The sequence below is a fragment of the Culex quinquefasciatus genome, chromosome 2 (assembly GCF_015732765.1).
Source record: "Culex quinquefasciatus strain JHB chromosome 2, VPISU_Cqui_1.0_pri_paternal, whole genome shotgun sequence".
In the NCBI taxonomy this organism is placed as follows: domain Eukaryota; kingdom Metazoa; phylum Arthropoda; class Insecta; order Diptera; family Culicidae; genus Culex; species Culex quinquefasciatus.
In genome coordinates, this window is record NC_051862.1 from 101,438,912 (window position 1) to 101,456,719 (window position 17,808).

General features: G+C 40.5%; 1 protein-coding gene across 3 annotated transcripts in view; it reads left to right on the top strand.

Moving 5' to 3' along the window:
- The window catches only part of LOC6045493 (phosphatidylinositol-binding clathrin assembly protein LAP), a 47,852-nt gene that overhangs the window by 15,932 nt on the left and 14,112 nt on the right, over positions 1-17,808 (top strand). For all 3 annotated transcript variants that reach the window (XM_038254252.1, XM_038254254.1, XM_038254253.1), the window contains exons 2-7: positions 9,250-9,392; positions 9,464-9,539; positions 9,673-9,693; positions 9,789-10,013; positions 10,070-10,263; positions 10,325-10,461. In XM_038254252.1, coding sequence (XP_038110180.1) covers positions 9,250-9,392; positions 9,464-9,539; positions 9,673-9,693; positions 9,789-10,013; positions 10,070-10,263; positions 10,325-10,461 — 796 coding nt within the window. The remainder of the gene's footprint in view (positions 1-9,249; positions 9,393-9,463; positions 9,540-9,672; positions 9,694-9,788; positions 10,014-10,069; positions 10,264-10,324; positions 10,462-17,808) is intronic.

A 17,808-nucleotide genomic window follows, 5' to 3' on the forward strand; every position in this document is an offset into this window, starting at 1 on the left:
AAGCAACGTGCCTTCTCGACGATCGTCCGGTTGGCCCTCTCCGCTAGACCGTTTTGCTCGGGTGTGTACTCAACGGTGGTCTGGTGGCGAATCCCCAGCTGACTCAGGAGCTTCTCGAAACCCTTGTTTTTGTACTCCGTCCCGTTGTCCGTACGCAAAACAGGGACCACGTTTTCCACTTTTTCTCATCGAAACCGACTACTTTATCGACTTCATTTTGCTGGGCGAGATAGGAAGCCGTCTATTTTTAGACGATGACTCAGCACTTTTCCACTCTTGCACTTAAAAAAACCAGATGGCAGCACGATGTAACGCCACGTCCCTATGTGCAGCGAGGTGATTCCGAGGGACTTGCACTTTCCGCCTACGTACAAAGCGGCCACATAGCAGCGTAGGGCGAGCCTCGTCACGATCAGCCTTGACCTTCATGCCGCCGGTGCTCCGCCAGATAGTTACTTGCCCAAAAGATCCGTAACGTGGACGAAGGTATCGTTGAAACTGGCGTATACGTATGCCACTCCGAACACGATCTCGTCCGAGCAAAACCTGGACCTCCTCCAAACGATTTTTCCTGCATCAACAAAAATACCACCAAATACTGCCAAACTTTCTTTGCTCTCACTAATGTTGAGTTAGTGTTTTGAAACATTTGAAGAAATGTCAAAGTATGATGTAACTTTATAAGCTTACTTTACATTGATTTATAAAGCTTACAATTAATGCTTTGAAACATTATTGAGCTAAATGCTTTGAAACTTTAATTGGCTGTTCTATATGTCATTATACAGTAGATAATAATGTTTCAAGCTACAAATGTTTCGAAACATTGGGAAAGACTATTTAAAGTGTCATAGCATCGTGAAAGTTTATTTAGAGTGGATTTAGAGTTTTGATTTAGTGCTTCTGGTTACTTGGGTGAGGAAAGGCTATAAAATCACTCGAAAAACGAGCAAATGTCTGTGTGTGTGGTGGGATGTTGATCAAAAAAAATTTGCACTGTATTATCTCGGCAGTGGCTGAACCGATTTGGACCGTTTTGGTCTCATTTGATCCATCTTGGGGTCCCATTAGTCGCTATTGAAAATTATAAAGTTTAGTTAAGTACTTCGAAAGTTATGCTAAAATAACGATTTTAACAAAAGTCCGGAAGATTGTAAAAAGGGTGGTTTTTGTATGAAACCCCGTCATGTTATACATTGTTAGAAAGGTTTTCAAAAGACCTTTTCAACGAGTTCAAAAGATTGAAGATCTGAAAACCCTATCAAAAGTTATAAGCACATAAGTGCCTTGAATTACCCAATCAGATGGTATGAATAATAAATCAAATTGATAGAACACTGAAAGATCCACCCTTTTGTATCTATTTTGGATAGCATAATCCTCTAAATGTGAGAAAGGCATCAACCACCTGAGGGTGGGTTAAGTAACGTTTTTTTATAAGACTTGGCAACAAAGTTCATAAGATTTTCCTATGGATTTTATAGCTTGGACATTCGCTATTTACAAATGTCAGCAGTGCGAAAATAGCTTAAGACAATTTTATTTCACCCAAACTTTAAAATGGCGTCGGAAGAGCAAACTTGTGGGAACTTTGGGCTGACTTCTACCATAGACTAATTAAAGACTAAACACTCCGAACAAATTTTTCAAAAAAGTATGACTTATGAGCTGTGAACCGTGTGAACCGCGATGTACCGCATCGGCTTGCCCCCCGTCTAGAAGATTTGCTTGGCAGCACTGCGTTTTTTTCAATTCTCCTTTGTGCTTGTTTGCGAGCGCAAATTTTGTTTTTGTTTTTATTCCGCACCTCAGTTGGCCGGTGTATTTTGTCATAAATATTAGAAAATGCTGGAAATTGTAAGTTTTAATTAATTTGCTGTAAGTATTTTGCAGTAACCAGTCTTCAGTTGGGTCCCTTATTTCAAAAGCCGTCGTTCGCTTTCATGACACTGCTGTGTCCCTGGGAAAACTAAGTCGGCGGATTAGCATCGATTGCAGCATTATTGAGCAAGTTAGCGGAGAAGGTGAAAACAGAATCTGATGTTCCAATCCGGCACCGTATATATCGAATCAAAGAAGAGTACCTACGTGCAGGTACGTCACATCAGCCGACAGCTGCAAGAATCGTTAGGCACCCAAACCGAAGCATCTCGTGTTGAAGGTGAAGGAACGGATTTACCCCAGATGGACAGCATCGACAGATTGGAGACGCAGTTGCAGAAGCGGAGTCAGTCGTAAGTTGGATTTGGTTCTGATTCTTATAACAAATCTAAATTGAATTACTTTTTTTTAGCAGATTCAATCGGGCAAGGTCAACTGGGTTAAAGAACACCTCGAACAGCCGGTGGCGTGTTCGTGTTTAAACAGAAAGAGCTTCAGGGGGATGATTAACCGTTGACACATCAAGAAGCTGCTCCGCAAGATGCTCAAGTTTCTGCGAAAGGTCGATTTGTATCGGTCCCAGACATCCGTTCCGTGTGGCGCTGAACGTGGCCCGTGCAGTTCAGAAGGAGTACAACCATCGTACAAAGATCAACAATCAACTAGAATCCACACTAAGGAGAAGCGTGATGTGTATGACGTAAAAATACATAAAATTCTTCACGTAAACTAATGTCAAAAACATAAACAATGAATTTTATATCCCGCCGTTTGACACGTTGGGATTTTAAAACCCGCCAAACAAATCTTAGCAAACTGGGTTACAGCGAAAACGTCCTTGTCATTAATTTTCTGTTTACGATTGAAAAGGAAGTGATTTTGGAAATATGCTTTGATTGAATCGGAAATAAGTGGCCAAATTAATTACTGAGTTCCCGATACCGTAGATTTTGTAAATCCGATGACTTGACTCGTTGAGTAAATACATTCTGTGGTTCTGGACTGTTAAATTGTTAAACTTCTTGAACCGATGGAAGATTATTACAGTGCCAACATGAGTTTTTTTTTTTTTTTTTGCTAGAGGCTTGAACCATTTACATATTCTCAAAAGAAACCAAAAAATACGGCTTTTCTGGTCAGAGTTTAGTTGCTACATGACTTTTACGAATGCCCGGTAAAAAACCGACAATTTGCATAGCTAAGTCTGGTGGTTTTGGCTGACTCGTTGGTCAACGACTCGGCCGACCGGGCAACATACTTTTTTGTAAATTTTACGTAAGCGTCTGGTGGAAAATCGGTTGTCGAAATAGTCCGTAAAATGATTTTTTTTAAAGTCCTCCAGATCTTCTTTTTAAATTTATTACTAAATATATGAGTTCAAAATAACGTGCAAAATAAAATTTAAATATGTCCTGATAGCCGCAATAAAGAATTTCGAATACAATCACGCACTCTCAAAACCAGCCCCACCCATACTAAAACATGTATATTTCACTTCAAAAATAAATAAACATAACAAGATAAAACATAATTCATAATCAGCTTCAGTTTCACATTAGAACACAAAAGATCATTTCGTTGAGTTTTCACTCCATGGTCCAACATAAGCGATCAAAGCGACAATTTCTGTCCAATTTGCTGAACTTCCGGATCCACAAAATGCGTTTCTTTATCTGGCCGGACCATCGGATTGATCAAATCTACGGGATTGGCGAATCCAGAACTCCGTAGCTTGCTTTCGGCTCAATTAAGCCTAATTAAAAACAGAACTCCGGAAAATACTGCCATTTCAAATGAAAACAGAAAATTTCTGACAAGACCATTTCCCCAGCAACTCCCAGTGTGCTGCGATTTGTTTGGCGGGTTTTAAAAATCATGGATGTCAAACGGCGGGTTTTAAAAGTCATTGTTTACGATTTTGACATTAGTTTACATAAAGAATATGTATATGGATTTTGGTCGTGTTCGTAGAGGATTTTGTTTAAGCACCGGATAGAAATTCCTTAGTAAAAGTAGATTTCACTTAGTGTCCATACCACAAACCTGAAGATCTTTAGTTGACCACCTATCTAAGAAACGGGCGACGCCTTGCAAATGGGTTTGCTTCTTGGGACTGCTGAGTCGTACCCCGGCACAGATCGGTTTGATTACGTTCGATTAAACCGCACTCCCGCCTTCCCCCGGGGTTCCATGTGCCAGTTGCGGACCCCAAAAAGAACTGAAAAGTTGCTGTGCACACTAAATTTTGTCACTTTCTTAAATACATGTCCTGGCGGAAGTTGCAGCTGTGCCGGAATTAGCTGAACGCATCAGAGCTGCTGTCCGGATTGCCCATGGTCGCCTGGTTGGACAAAGAGACGAGCTTTTTGACGGCAATGCTGGCACGTGAGCAAAAAGAAGACCTTCACCAAGACCTCCAAGAAGTGGATCAACGATCTGGGCTAGAATAAATCAAGGAAAACTTCATGATCTACTGCATCGGAGCTGAAATCTACTCCAAAGATGGCAAGTTTGTCAAAAACAGGGCCGCCACCGAGGAGGACGGCATCCGCGAGGAGAACTCCCAAGCAGTGACTACCGCCGCCAAGTCGTCAGCTTACTAAAGGTTTAGAATACTTATTTTGTGAAAATATATTAAATAAAGCTTTTGGTCAATGTGTTCGCAGAGTATATTGGAAAAGCACCAAAAGCACCGAATTCCAGGTAGTACACTCAAACCCCGATGGTTTGACACCAACTGTTGTCAAACGAACGGGGTCACTTTTTAGTTTGACACCCCTTTTACACGGAGTTCACACACACTCCGAAACGTTTGTTTTGATAGTATGCGTGAGTGCCGTGTAAAAAGTGACAGTTCGTCACTTTTTAGTTTGACTTTGACCAACCAACGGGGTACAAACTAAAAAAGTGTCAAACAAAAAAGTGACCAACCACCGGGGGTTGAGTGTAGGGGAGTCACTTTTGTATGGCGAGTGGACAATTGCCAACTCTTCTCCCATGATGTGTCCACGTCTGTGGCGCCGATTTCTGACTGAGAATTGGGAGGAGGAGGAGGAATTGGGTCCTAAAATGAAGCTTAGATTGCTGATATTATTGTTTACAGCGATAAAGCTTATTTTTCTGAGTACAATGACCCTTTGTATGACCACAAAGAGTTTAAAATGGATTTTTAAATCAATTTTGAAAAATTAACCTCGCGGTCCTTCTTGACAGAAAAGCTCCTACTTGACAGCTCGTTCCAAGGGGACCATAGTTGATTCATCGAAAAAATGTTGTTTTGCATTGAAATGAAAAAAAGTTATCAGAAATGGTTTTTAATCGTGTTTTTTACCGTTGTACATAAAAATTGACATAGGGCTTTAGTACCCAATTAACTATTTAGAGCTACTACTATTGACATGTTCAAGGAAATGGTCACCTTGCCATCTATCGGATGACGCCTTGCAGGAGGGTCGCCTCTTGGGACGGCTGATTACCTCCTAGGCACCGATCGATGAAACTCGATTCGATTCCTCCGAAAAGTCACGTGCGCCATCCCGGTACATGGAACCCCAGAACCGGACCCGGAGTTGTTCCGGAAAGTTCAGAATGCCTTACGTAAAGGTTACTCTCACTAGCTTCATTCCTTGTGCGTCAGGTAGTCGACGTCACATGACCGGATGCGACAGCTGCTGACCAACCCGGAACCGATGGACATACGTTCCATCGGTGACTTAGGGTGAAACCTAACGTTCATGGCCCTTCCCCTGTGCGAATGTGTGTGTTTGTTTAGATTAACAAATCAAAACAAAAACAAAAAATAAGAAACGTCAGAAAATCGACAGTGGAGCCAGTTCTTGACATTTTGATCTGTCATATTTGACAGTGAACCGGCCGTGCCGAGGGGTCATAAAAAGTTTGAGTCATGGTTCAGAGCCCAGTGAGTAGTCTTTTATTAGTCTATGCTTCTACTCCATTTCGACCAAAAATCTATATCTGTCCTTTTAATTTCAAAATTCTGCATTTTGAGATTTGGCGGGGATTTTAAATATTATTATATCGAATACAAGATTATTAAAAAGGAAAATTCCAATTCTTCGATTTTTTCATCAGAACATATTGCAAACAAGCACCGCGTGAAGAAACGTCAAACGCCACTTTTCGTTTATGCTGCGTACCACTTAAGAAAAATCTTTTCGTGACCCTTTCCCTGACCGTTTCTTGGGCGTTTTTTTTTATATGGAGTTTTGCGTTCCTTCGGATCTGCGTATCAGCCTTTACGTTACAACCATTCAAAATATTTTTAAATGAAATGGAAAAAAATGTGCCAGTGCGTGGCCGGATGGTTACGCTGTCCGCTTTGTAAGCGGATGATTCTGGGTTGGATTCCCATCTGCTGCAACCTTCCATCGGATGAGGAAGTAAAATGTCGGTCCCGGCCTTGGTTGTTAGGCCGTTAAGTCATTCCAGGTTTAGGAGTCGTCTCCATGCCATAAGTACAAACAACACACCAAACCAAGCCTACTCCGGTGGAATCGCTGGCGGCGGTTGGACTCGCAATCCGAAGGTCGTCAGTTCAAACACTGGGGTAGAAGGTTCCTTGGAGTAGAAAGAGGTTTGGGTGCTCTCCCCATTCAAGCCGGCGGACTCCTAGGTTCGAGCAGAAACTTGCAATAGAGACCACAAAAGACCCGGGGGTCGTTAATGTGGATGGTTTTGATTTTTGGAAAAAAATAATAATAAAAATAAACGTATTCGTAATTTTTTCTTACTCCTCACTGACGTGAGCAAGATACACCCTTTGTTTACAAACTCACATTGGACCAATTACATTGTTTCGCTTGATATATATTTTATACATAATTTAAAATGTTCAAATCAGTTTAGTTATTATTAAATTTTGGGCATTCATGTTTAAATTTTCGGTGATGATTTTTTTATATTAATATATGTGGTTGATTATTTTTTATTTAAAAAATACAAAAAAATATATAAATTCCACAACTTTTCAATTTAATAAAATCGTTTTGATCTAATTTACTGATTTCTTTAATATTCATTCAAATTTGATATTCAAAATAAATGCAACTTCAACCAAAACAAATACAAATAATTCAAAAAATCGCTGAAAAAATTAGCCACCGGCAGCTCGGGGACTTCTCGAGCACCTATCTTGGCTACTCGACGGATCCCCGATTAACTTTTTCTTCGCTGAATGAACTCGAAGGCTAATTTAGCTATAGCTTTGCTACCCGCGGTGCGAAAGTTGGGGTTCAAACATGTCGGGAACAAATCGGGTGAACTCTTTCAAAAATTTGAAAATGATATTTTATTGATGTAAGCAAACAATTTGGACATATAATGCAATTGGAAGCATGTTCTATCATGCTAGAATATAGTTTTATTGATTTCGATCAACAAAACGGCTAGAATTTGAAAATGAATAAATTAGATCCCCGCGGTGGGCTTTATTCGGTAGCCAAATTAGCTCCCAGCGGTGCGAAAACGTGTATTAGCTACGGAGCAAAGCTTAAACTGGGGATCCAACCGATAGGTTTGCCACGCAATTAGATCTCTGCGGTGGAGATGCCCTAACTGTCTAACAAATGTTGCTGGACCGCCGGGTTTCATGGTCGTACCGGTGATAGTGGTCTTCACGGAGTCAAAAGATGTCACGGATTGAGCAGATCCGAGGTGTTGTACGGCTAGCCCGCTCGAACGTGTACCCGACTGCTGTGGAGGTATGATGACGTTTTGCTCGTTTGGCGACAGGTACGGCCCGAACTGAGATTGCTGCTAGTGTTGTTGTTGTCACACCTGTGGCTGCATATGGCCACTGCTACTCAATGGAGGTCCTCCAATGAGTTGAGACTGAGCTGCGGTTGTTGCTACTGCTGCTTCTGCAGACTAAGATGCAAACTTCCCGAAAGTGGTGTCATCTAGTTGCACGATGCTTTGGAGCTAACCGGCGATGATACGGCAGCTCCACGGTAACCTGGTGCCTTCGAGGCACCTGAGAGGAGAAACAAAAAAAAATGTAGCTCGCGAAACTCTACCTAACCACTAACTCATCATACATACAGCGGTTTGTTCTCGAGCATAAACGCTCCGGCAACGCCATGTGATCCGCCGGGTCCGTGCCCGAGACCCTGACCTCTCCGACTCGCAACGCCTGATAATGGTGGTGCGGCCCTCCGTGATGCTCTCCACCAACCACACCGTGACCGTCATGACTCTGGGCACCACTTCCGCCACCTCCAGCAAGGGTCCTGATTTTCGGCTCAATGAATAGAAACCACTCACTCATCGCCTATCCATTCGTCACCTATTCCAACCCGCTAGCATTCATAAGCGAATGAGTCTCGCATCCATCCAGCGAGTGGCCCGAACTGTTCACTCAGCGAACAAATACATCGTGAAAATATTTGCCTACTCCGCCGCTCGACGACACTCACACACTAACATACTCAGCGAAGAGCCACTCTCACAAAATGCCAGCGCGGCAGTCTTTTTGTCTTCACGCCCTCAGTTTGCCATCAATTTGATTTTTTTCTTTGTGGAAGTTTCTTTGTATGGTGAAATCAAAATAAATGCACAATTTAATTGATAACATTGATTTTAGGCAACCCGAATCAATGAGTATAACGCAGCGCATCAGAGAAAAAATGTGTTCAGTTCAGAGTGATCGGCGACGTTCGGCCTGCCTGAGCCGTTCGGAGACTGAGCCGATCAGAGAGAGAAGGAGAGTTGAAAAGAGAGTGTTCGGGAGCGAATGGATTGAATGTGACAAACGGTAGGAATTCATCAGGGCAGTATCGCGTCGCCTGCTATTTGCGCTCGCAAATGGAGTGATTGATTTTGAGCAATCAGTACCCTTGACCCCCAGTACCACCACTCGAGTTCGTCGCAAGAGTTCGAGCAAGTTCTCGTGCGCCTGCGCATTTGCGTGAAGGTTGTTGTTTATCTTAGCCTCCAGTTGCTGGGCGATGACAGATTCTCTGGCCAGCAGCATCTTCTGTATCAGCTACTTTTTCTGATCTCCAGCGCCACCGTTCTTCTGTTTAACTTTTTGTTTGCGGCAGTTCTACCCAACACAACAAAAACAAACGCGATGTCAAACGGTCTTACCAATGTGCTGTAAAAAGAGGTGGCGATGTTTTGATCGTAAACTAAATAAATTCATCGTTAATTAATTTTGGCAATTAATTAATTAATTTATTTAATTCCTTACTATTGTCGCGCCCCTCGGTTTAGAGAACATTTGTAGGTTGTTTTTTTGATTTTACCAAAAAAAATGTGAGGAAGGCATCAACCACCGGTGGATTCAAAAACGTTTTTTTAATTAAAAGCCATAAAAATCACATTAATGCATCATCATTTTCTTTACAGATTTGGTCCACTGCACCAATGAGCCCAACGTTTCAATTCCGCATTTGGCTAATCTGCTTTTGGAGAGAACGCAAAATACGAATTGGGTTGTCGTTTACAAGGGTCTGATTACAACACATCATATATTGGCCTACGGCAATGAGGTAATACATCTCCCAACGAATGATTATATTTTTGTTACGAGTTGCTTTTAACATTTATTATTTTTTTACAGAGATTCATTCAGTACTTAGCATCGAGCAATTCTTCTTTTCAACTGAATAGTTTTCTTGACAAGGGAGGAGTACAAGGTAAAATACTTGGGCTAATTCTGTAATGTTTGTAGTTTAATGGCTCGGAACCACTTGTATTCGTTGTGTAAATAGCAAACATTTTACTTTAATGGCATACATTTTACTTAAATGTAATTTTCTTATTTTAAAGGTGCTGTTGGGGCAAGGATTGGTAAGTTAAAATTTGATAATATTAGAAAAATAACTTTGCCTTGTGCTTTCCTTTAATTCCTGGAAGTTGAATAATACTTTGCTTTACTATCTCAGGATATGACATGTCTCCCTTCATAAGAAGATATGCAAAATATTTAAATGAAAAGGCGCTCTCTTATCGTACTTGTGCATTTGATTTCTGTAAGCTGAAACGCGGAAAAGAAGAGGGTTCACTTCGCGTTATGACTGCTGAGAAACTTCTGAAAACTTTGCCGGTTCTGCAAGCACAACTGGACTCGCTGCTTGAATTTGACTGTACAGCGAACGATTTAACAAATGGTATAGAATTATTTTAAATAAACCAAACAAAATGTAAACATATTTCTCAATTATAGGCGTTATCAACATGTGTTTCATGTTACTATTCAGAGATTTAATTCGGTTGTTTGCCTGCTACAATGACGGCATAATCAACTTGCTAGAGAAATATTTTGACATGAATAAGAAACAGTGCCGGGACGCTCTGGATTTGTACAAGAAGTTTCTAACTCGCATGGACCGCGTTGGAGAGTTTCTGAAAGTTGCTGAGGTTGGTTTGAACACAAAATATACAAAGCTCACCACTCATTTGTATTGTTTTGCTTTTTCAGAATGTTGGCATTGACAAAGGTGATTTACCAGATTTGACAAAAGCGCCGAGTTCTCTCCTCGATGCTCTCGAGCAACATTTGGCAACACTGGAAGGAAGAAAAGGTTCTGCTGCGAATACTCCTACCCAGTCAGCAAAGTAAGCTTGAAACGATAACAAAAATATTATTTCTACAGAGGGCGTCATTTAAACCTGCACCACAATTCGATGCCAAGTAGCTATACTTACTTGCGCGATATTTGGTTGGCTCGAACTGTTTCTGATCGGAAAGTCACGTACTCTAGTGCAGAATAAAACAAGCCAACAAAAATGCAAGAAAGTGCTTGCACATTCTTCATTCATAGAAAAGCACACTCCAGAAGATCCCCAGAATCACGTGAACATGTTTTTTTTGGGACGATCGAATGGTTTTTTTTATTCGAAGTAAGGGCGTTTTTCATTTCATTTCATAGCAGTTGATACATTCACTGGGCTAGTATATCAGTGGAAAAAAATATAAACTTGAAAACATATAGTGAGTGCATTCTACAAAGCTTCAGGATTCTAAAAACAACTTTTACATACTTTAAAAGATTTATAAACTCCGTATTTGACTCAAGTGAAGTATTAACTGTAAAAAAACAAAATATCGTGTTTTTATGCATCAGCAAAAAAACACCTCAAAACCACCTCCGGAAACCCTAAATAAATCCGGTGGCCAGGAACCATTTTTCGGTTTTATCCCTTATCCCCGAATCCATCGGGATTCATCGAGAATCATTTCCCCGAAAATGCCACATCCCCGAAAAGCATTGTGAATTTCCGTGACGTTACAACGCAAGCAGAACACCCTTTTTGTAAAAGAGCAGTTCGCTACGGAATCGGTCTTTTTTCTTTTATTTTATTTTTTGTACTTTTTAATCCGGCTTAAACTTTTTTGGTGCCTTCGGTATGCCCAGAGAAGCCATTTTGCATCATTAGTTTGTTCATATAATTTTCCATACAAATTTGGTAGCTGTCCATACAAAAATGATTTATGTGAAAATCCAAAAATCTGTATCTTTTGAAGGCATTTTTTAATCGATTCGGTATCTTCGGCAAAGTTATAGGTTAAAAAATTATACACGGTAAAATTTTTTTGTGATTTTTAATTTCACTTTTTGCCACTAAAACTTCATTTGCAAAAAAAAAAAACACTATTTTTTTATTTTCTGATATGTTTTAGAGGACATCAAATGCCAACTTTTCAGAAGTTTCCAGAATGGGCAAAAAATCCGCTTCCGCCTCGTAAGCGGTAGATCGGGGTTCAAATCCCGTCTCGGACCAACACAACTGGTAATCTATTCCCTTCTGGATCCGATTGCATAATAAAGGGAAGGTAGTGTATCGTCACAAACTGGACCTTATAAAGACACCTTATGAAGACAGTGCATGGAATGTAAACATTAACCTCAATATGTTAACATCATGTTGATTAGTCACTGAATCCGCTTTGTAAATGCAGGCCCCGATACTTTTCACGGGTGTTCCTCTCAGGAACAATGAAAGATTTACTTACTTTATTTTTACAAAAAATCTTTGATCGAGTTATAATTTTTTGAATCAATACAGATTTTTTCAAAAAATCGAAATATTGGTCGCAAAAATTTTTCAAATTTATTTTTCGAAGTACAAGCGAATTTGCAATCAAAAAGTACTTAAGTGAAATTTTGATAAAGTGCACCGTTTTCAAGTTATAGCAATTTTTAGGTAACTTTTGTGAAAATAGTCGCAGTTATTCTTTTTTTTAAATTAGTGCCCATGTTTGTCCACATTTGAAAAAAATATTTTTGAAAAGCTGAGAAAATTCTCTATATTTAGCTTTTTTTACTTTGTTGATGCGACCCTTAGTTGCTGAGATATTGCCATGCAAAGGTTTAAACACAGGAAAATTGATGTCTTACCCAAACAAACCACAATTTTCTAATTTCGATATCTCAGCAACTAATGGTCCGATTTACAATGTTCAAATATGAAACATTCTTGAAATTTGCCGATCTTTTCGAAAACAATATTTTCAAAAAAATAAAATCAAGATTAACATTTCAAATGGGCGTACTATGGAATGTTTGGCCCTTTCAAAAAGTTAGTCTTGATTTTAAATTTTTGAAAATATTGATTTCAAAAAGTTTAATTTTACACTTTAAATTTTTAAAAACATTTAAAAAAAAAATAAAATTCTTAAAATTTTTAAAATTCTTATTTTTTTTTGCAAATTTTGTTGGTTGCGTTAAAAATAAGTTTTTGGTAAATTTCAGTAGAAAGTATGATGTTGTTTTTTTTATTAACGTGACTTTAACCTAGAGAGGTCATTCGTCACTTGTAGAAAGTATGAGATTTCTAAAAAAGTGCCCACGTGGTTTATGGATGGTGTCTTAACCGCAAAGATGATTCGTTAAATTGGATTGAGTTTGAGCATGAATGTTTTAACAAGAATAAAATTCTGAATCTACAGCGGAGAAATGGGGATTGCCCTCTTACGTTCCTCTGTTTAGGGCATCTCCACCGCAGGGACCTAATAGAGTTATCTAAGCCCGATCTCACGCACACTAGCTTACCATTTGTTTTTGCTGGCGACAACAAATTTTAACCTAAAAATCCATCGTGTACGTACACGCAATACATGCGCACGTAGATAGCTCTATTGCGTTGCAAAGCTAATTTGGCACTCGCGTCAAGCCCACCGCGGTACTTGTACATACCATACCATACCATACCAATCAGCTTAGAACACCATACGCGGTGCCCGTGCTGTATCAAGAAGGTTGTTCCATGTTGCTCGGTTCTGGGCTGCAGCTCGCCAGTCTCCTAGGTTGCAGATCTTTCTTATTATTTATTTATTTAATTCAAATAATGTTACTTAAGGCTTAGCCTTTTAATTTGTTACAAAGTGTGCAGATGCAGGATTAAATTCAATATCGATAAATCGATTCCTTAATGCTATGCTTCTCTTTATCCTAATTCTAATTTACGCTGGCGAGTTCTGACAGTCGGTTTTCTTTGAAATTTTTATAAGAATGACTATTTTTTATACTTCCAATTTATGATTCCAATTCACAACCCCTCTTGCGAAGAAAGATTGACTATAGTAAAAAGTCGAATGTTGCGGTATCAAAAAACTTTTAGTTCTTGTAGATCTTAGCGGTCTGAGTTTAGTATATAAATATTCTGGTTTTTTAGTATGAATAATTCTGAACAAGTTAGGTCCGCCTCGATCTGATTACCCCATCGTGCACGCTGTGCTCCTGCTCTTCGGCCTGTGCGGCCATCCGGTCGCGCGCGGTCAAAGAGCATCCTGACAGGATGGTCTTCGTCCATCCTCGCGACATGGCCGGCCCACCTGAGCCTTTCGATTATCGCCAGGGTGACGATTGTCGGTTCTCCCAGCAGCGCGTGCAGTTCGTGGTTCATGCGCCTTCGCCACGCGTTCTGAGCTGTACGTACTCCACCGTAGATCGTTCCCAGCACCTTCCGTTCGAAAACTCCAAGGGCTCGTTCGTCCTCTTGCCGCAGCGTCCAGGTCTCGTGGCCATAGAGGGCAATCGTTCTAATCAGTGTCTTGTACAGGGTCAGCTTCGTGGCACGTTGCACTCGATCAGATATCAAGGTTTTCCGTAATCCACGGTACTTGTGCGAGAGTTAATTTAGCTTCGAGTTTATCCGTGTTCATCTGAATCTAAACAAAATTCGGATTTGCCCCGGGGTCTAACGGGAGCAAATCATCAGACGGATGTTTTTTTCGAGCAAAACAATGTAATTGGGTCAATGTGAGTTTGTAAACGTCAGTAAATGTTTACATTAGGAGAGATGCTTGATTTTTCGATTTCAATTCTTCGAGTTTGAAGATATTTTCGCTCCTGTGCTGCAAGTTTACGCATGAAAAATGAATTTTGGTAATCTGGGGTGTTAGTTAGTTTGTTTATGTCGCGTTGGGGCAGTGTTTGATTAGATAACTTTTTCGAAACAACCAATGCCCCATGGGTTACCTATGTACATAGAACATTTTGAAAATGTAAGCGAGATTTTGTCGCATTGTCGATCTCCTGCCGGACATTGAGGAAGGTTTGAGATTTCCAAAAATGGTCCCATAATTAAAAATGGGATTCAATACAGCACAGAGTTAAAAACATTTTTTTTCTGACAAAACAGAATTTTGTTAAATTATTGCCAAAACCACTGACCTTGTTGCGTGCTCTTCGGTTGACGTCCACGTAAGGAACATCCTGGAAGGAGCGTAACTAACTACATCCGTAGTTCTGTTAGATCATCCGAATTATCTTGATCAGAACAGTATAGCTCTGGTTCCTTGCGAGTGTCCTATTTTCTTACCTCCACGTTGGCTTGGTTTTCATGATGACCTAGCTGGTGGCCTGTGGAAACGGATCGTAAACCTTTGACCACCGCGGGTCAGAGTCGAGACGGCTAAAAGAAAGGGGCGCGTCAATGTGGGAAAGGGAAGTAATTTGTGATTGTAGACGGTATTGTTTTGATTCGCAGTATGTTGAGTCAACTGCTGTGGATGTACCTGAAACATCGCACAACGGGGTTTCTCTTCTTTCCATTTCATCTACCACCTATCTTCTGTTTATTTTGTTTCACTGATTTTGTAACGCGGCTTCTGTTTACTATCCTCCATTTGATTTCGATTTTACTCATTTGATTCTCTTATTTCTCAACGCTTTTTTCATTCTATTTTACCAATTGATGCTGCTGTAACATACATTCTGCTTTCCCTTAATTTGGCAGCGATGTCAATTTTGTTTATCATGTGCCTTTTCTTTATTTATCTATTTGACTAATTTTTCATCTGCCCTATAAATTGCCCTCAATACAATCTAAGCTTGTTTGTTACCTCTATTTATTAATTATTGTTAATTTCTTTATCTACTTCAAAAATTACTATCTTTCTTTTACTATTGATTCTTCAACTAGTATATTTCTTTCACTGTCCATTGTTTTCAATCTTTTCTTCAAACAAATGAGGTTCGAGCCCTTACTCAATTTTTGGAGTGATCAAAAAATTAACACAAATATTACTATTGTATTTTTGGTAAACTTTTATAACATGCTTAGGACCAAAAATTGTAACAAAACACCGCGACAAAAGAAATAGCAACAGATAAACAGACTCAACAATAGGGAAGATTTCAGGAGAAAACAATACACAGTAAATAACCATTAGTTTTTGAATTCAAACTAAAAATAAAACAGTTTTTGCTTTAATGAAGGTTGTTAGGCACACTTTAAATGGTTAGGCGCTTATACTTACATCAAACCCTACGTAATGTACCACCCCCGGCCGAGTTAAAATGCGTAACCGGAAAAGAAGGTGTGCATGCCTGGCACGAACACTCAAAGCGTGTTCTAGCGTGCTGCTCGTACTGACTCAGAGCAAGGGTGAGATGTAGGTGTAAGGGCAGTGCGTGTTCGTCGGGAACCTGGTGCATAAGATCGGTCAAGGCCCGTTCTTACACTGAAAATTGCGAATTGCGAATTATTGCCAAAACCAAAAACCAAACCACATTCTTCAATTAAGTGCGTTTGGGTCAACTAAACCAATAACAATGATTATCTCCTTTTGCGGCCAGCTATTGTTATATCGTTTGAGTTTTAGAAGGTTACCTGCAACGCCAACCTCCTGTGGCCGAATGGTTACGGGTTTCGCCTCATAAGCGGAAAGTCATGGGTTCTTCTCAGGGTGGCAGCCTTAGGTTTAAGTTCAGAGGTAGCAGCAACCGTATGAGTATAAAACGGCTGCTTCACGTGCTCTTCTAGCATGTGATCAATCTTGGGATATTCCTTTGCGCCTCTTCCCAAAATACTTTCCTCGTGTCTTCGCATGTAAATAATGCCCAGCCGATCGGTATTGCACTGCAGTCCAGTCGCTTTGTCCAGATCAGAGACAATTGTCTTTACAAGACCCCGCGCGGCAAATAATAGCTGCTGGGAAGAGCTTGAAAAATGACACGAAAAAAGGTGCAGGTGATTATGTTCTACATGACCAATATGACAAAGAACTTTGTACAAAACTCTAAAAAGTAATTCTATTTTTATTTGTATTTTTTTATTCTTTGCCAATTTATTTAATCATTAATAATTAATTCTAATTTAATGTTTGCAATTATTGGCACCTCTGTGGAAATAAGTTAATTGCCAAAACAAGTATTGTTCGGAAAATGAATTTTGATACACATATAGCCCAAATTTGTATGGTTCCGTAAATGTCCTCCCGGGAGAACCTTCACCAGGGCAATGGCCACTCCGAGTGTGGCCAACCCTGTCAAAATGGCCATTTTCATTACCAGTACCAAAAACCATGAATTTTGATACCCATATTGCCCAAATTTGTATGGTTCCGTAAATGTCCTCCCGGTAGAACCTTCCCTCAGGGCAATGGCCACTCCGGGTGTGGCCAATCCTGCCAAAATGGCCATTTTCATTACCAGTATCAAAAACCATGGATTTTGATACCCATATTGCCACAATTCGTATGGTTCCGTAAATGTCCTCCCGGGAGAACCTTCACCAGGGCAATGGCCACTTCGAGTGTGGCCAACCCTGTCAAAATGGCCATTTTCATTACCAGTACCAAAAACCATGAATTTTGATACCCATATTGCCCAAATTTGTATGGTTCCGTAAATGTCCTCCCGGTAGAACCTTCCCTCAGGGCAATGGCCACTCCGGGTGTGGCCAATCCTGCCAAAATGGCCATTTTCATTACCAGTATCAAAAACCATGGATTTTGATACCCATATTGCCCAAATTTGTATGGTTCCGTAAATGTCCTCCCGGTAGAACCTTCCCTCAGGGCAATGGCCACTCCGGGTGTGGCCAATCCTGTCAAAATGGCCATTTTCATTACCAGTACCAAAAACCATGAATTTTGATACCCATATTGCCCAAATTTGTATGGTTCCGTAAATGTCCTCCCGGTAGAACCTTCCCTCAGGGCAATGGCCACTCCGGGTGTGGCCAATCCTGCCAAAATGGCCATTTTCATTACCAGTATCAAAAACCATGGATTTTGATACCCATATTGCCACAATTCGTATGGTTCCGTAAATGTCCTCCCGGTAGAACCTTCCCTCAGGGCAATGGCCACTCCGGGTGTGGCCAATCCTGCCAAAATGGCCATTTTCATAACCATGAATTTGGATACCCATATTGCCCAAATTTGTATGGTTCCGTAAATGTCCTCCCGGAAGAACCTTCCCTGGGGCAATGGCCACTCCGGTCAAAATGGCCATTTTCATTACCAGTGTCAAAAACCATGAATTTTGATACCCATATTGCCCCAAGTCGTATGGTTCGATAAATGTCCCCGATAGAACCTTCCCTCAGGGCACTGGCCACTCCGGGTGTGGCCGATATCCTACCAAATTGTTCCCAATCATTTCGGTATTCCGGTGACCGTTATGGCAACCGTCAATATCTTCTTGGACCTCCCTCAGGTTTGTGCACCAC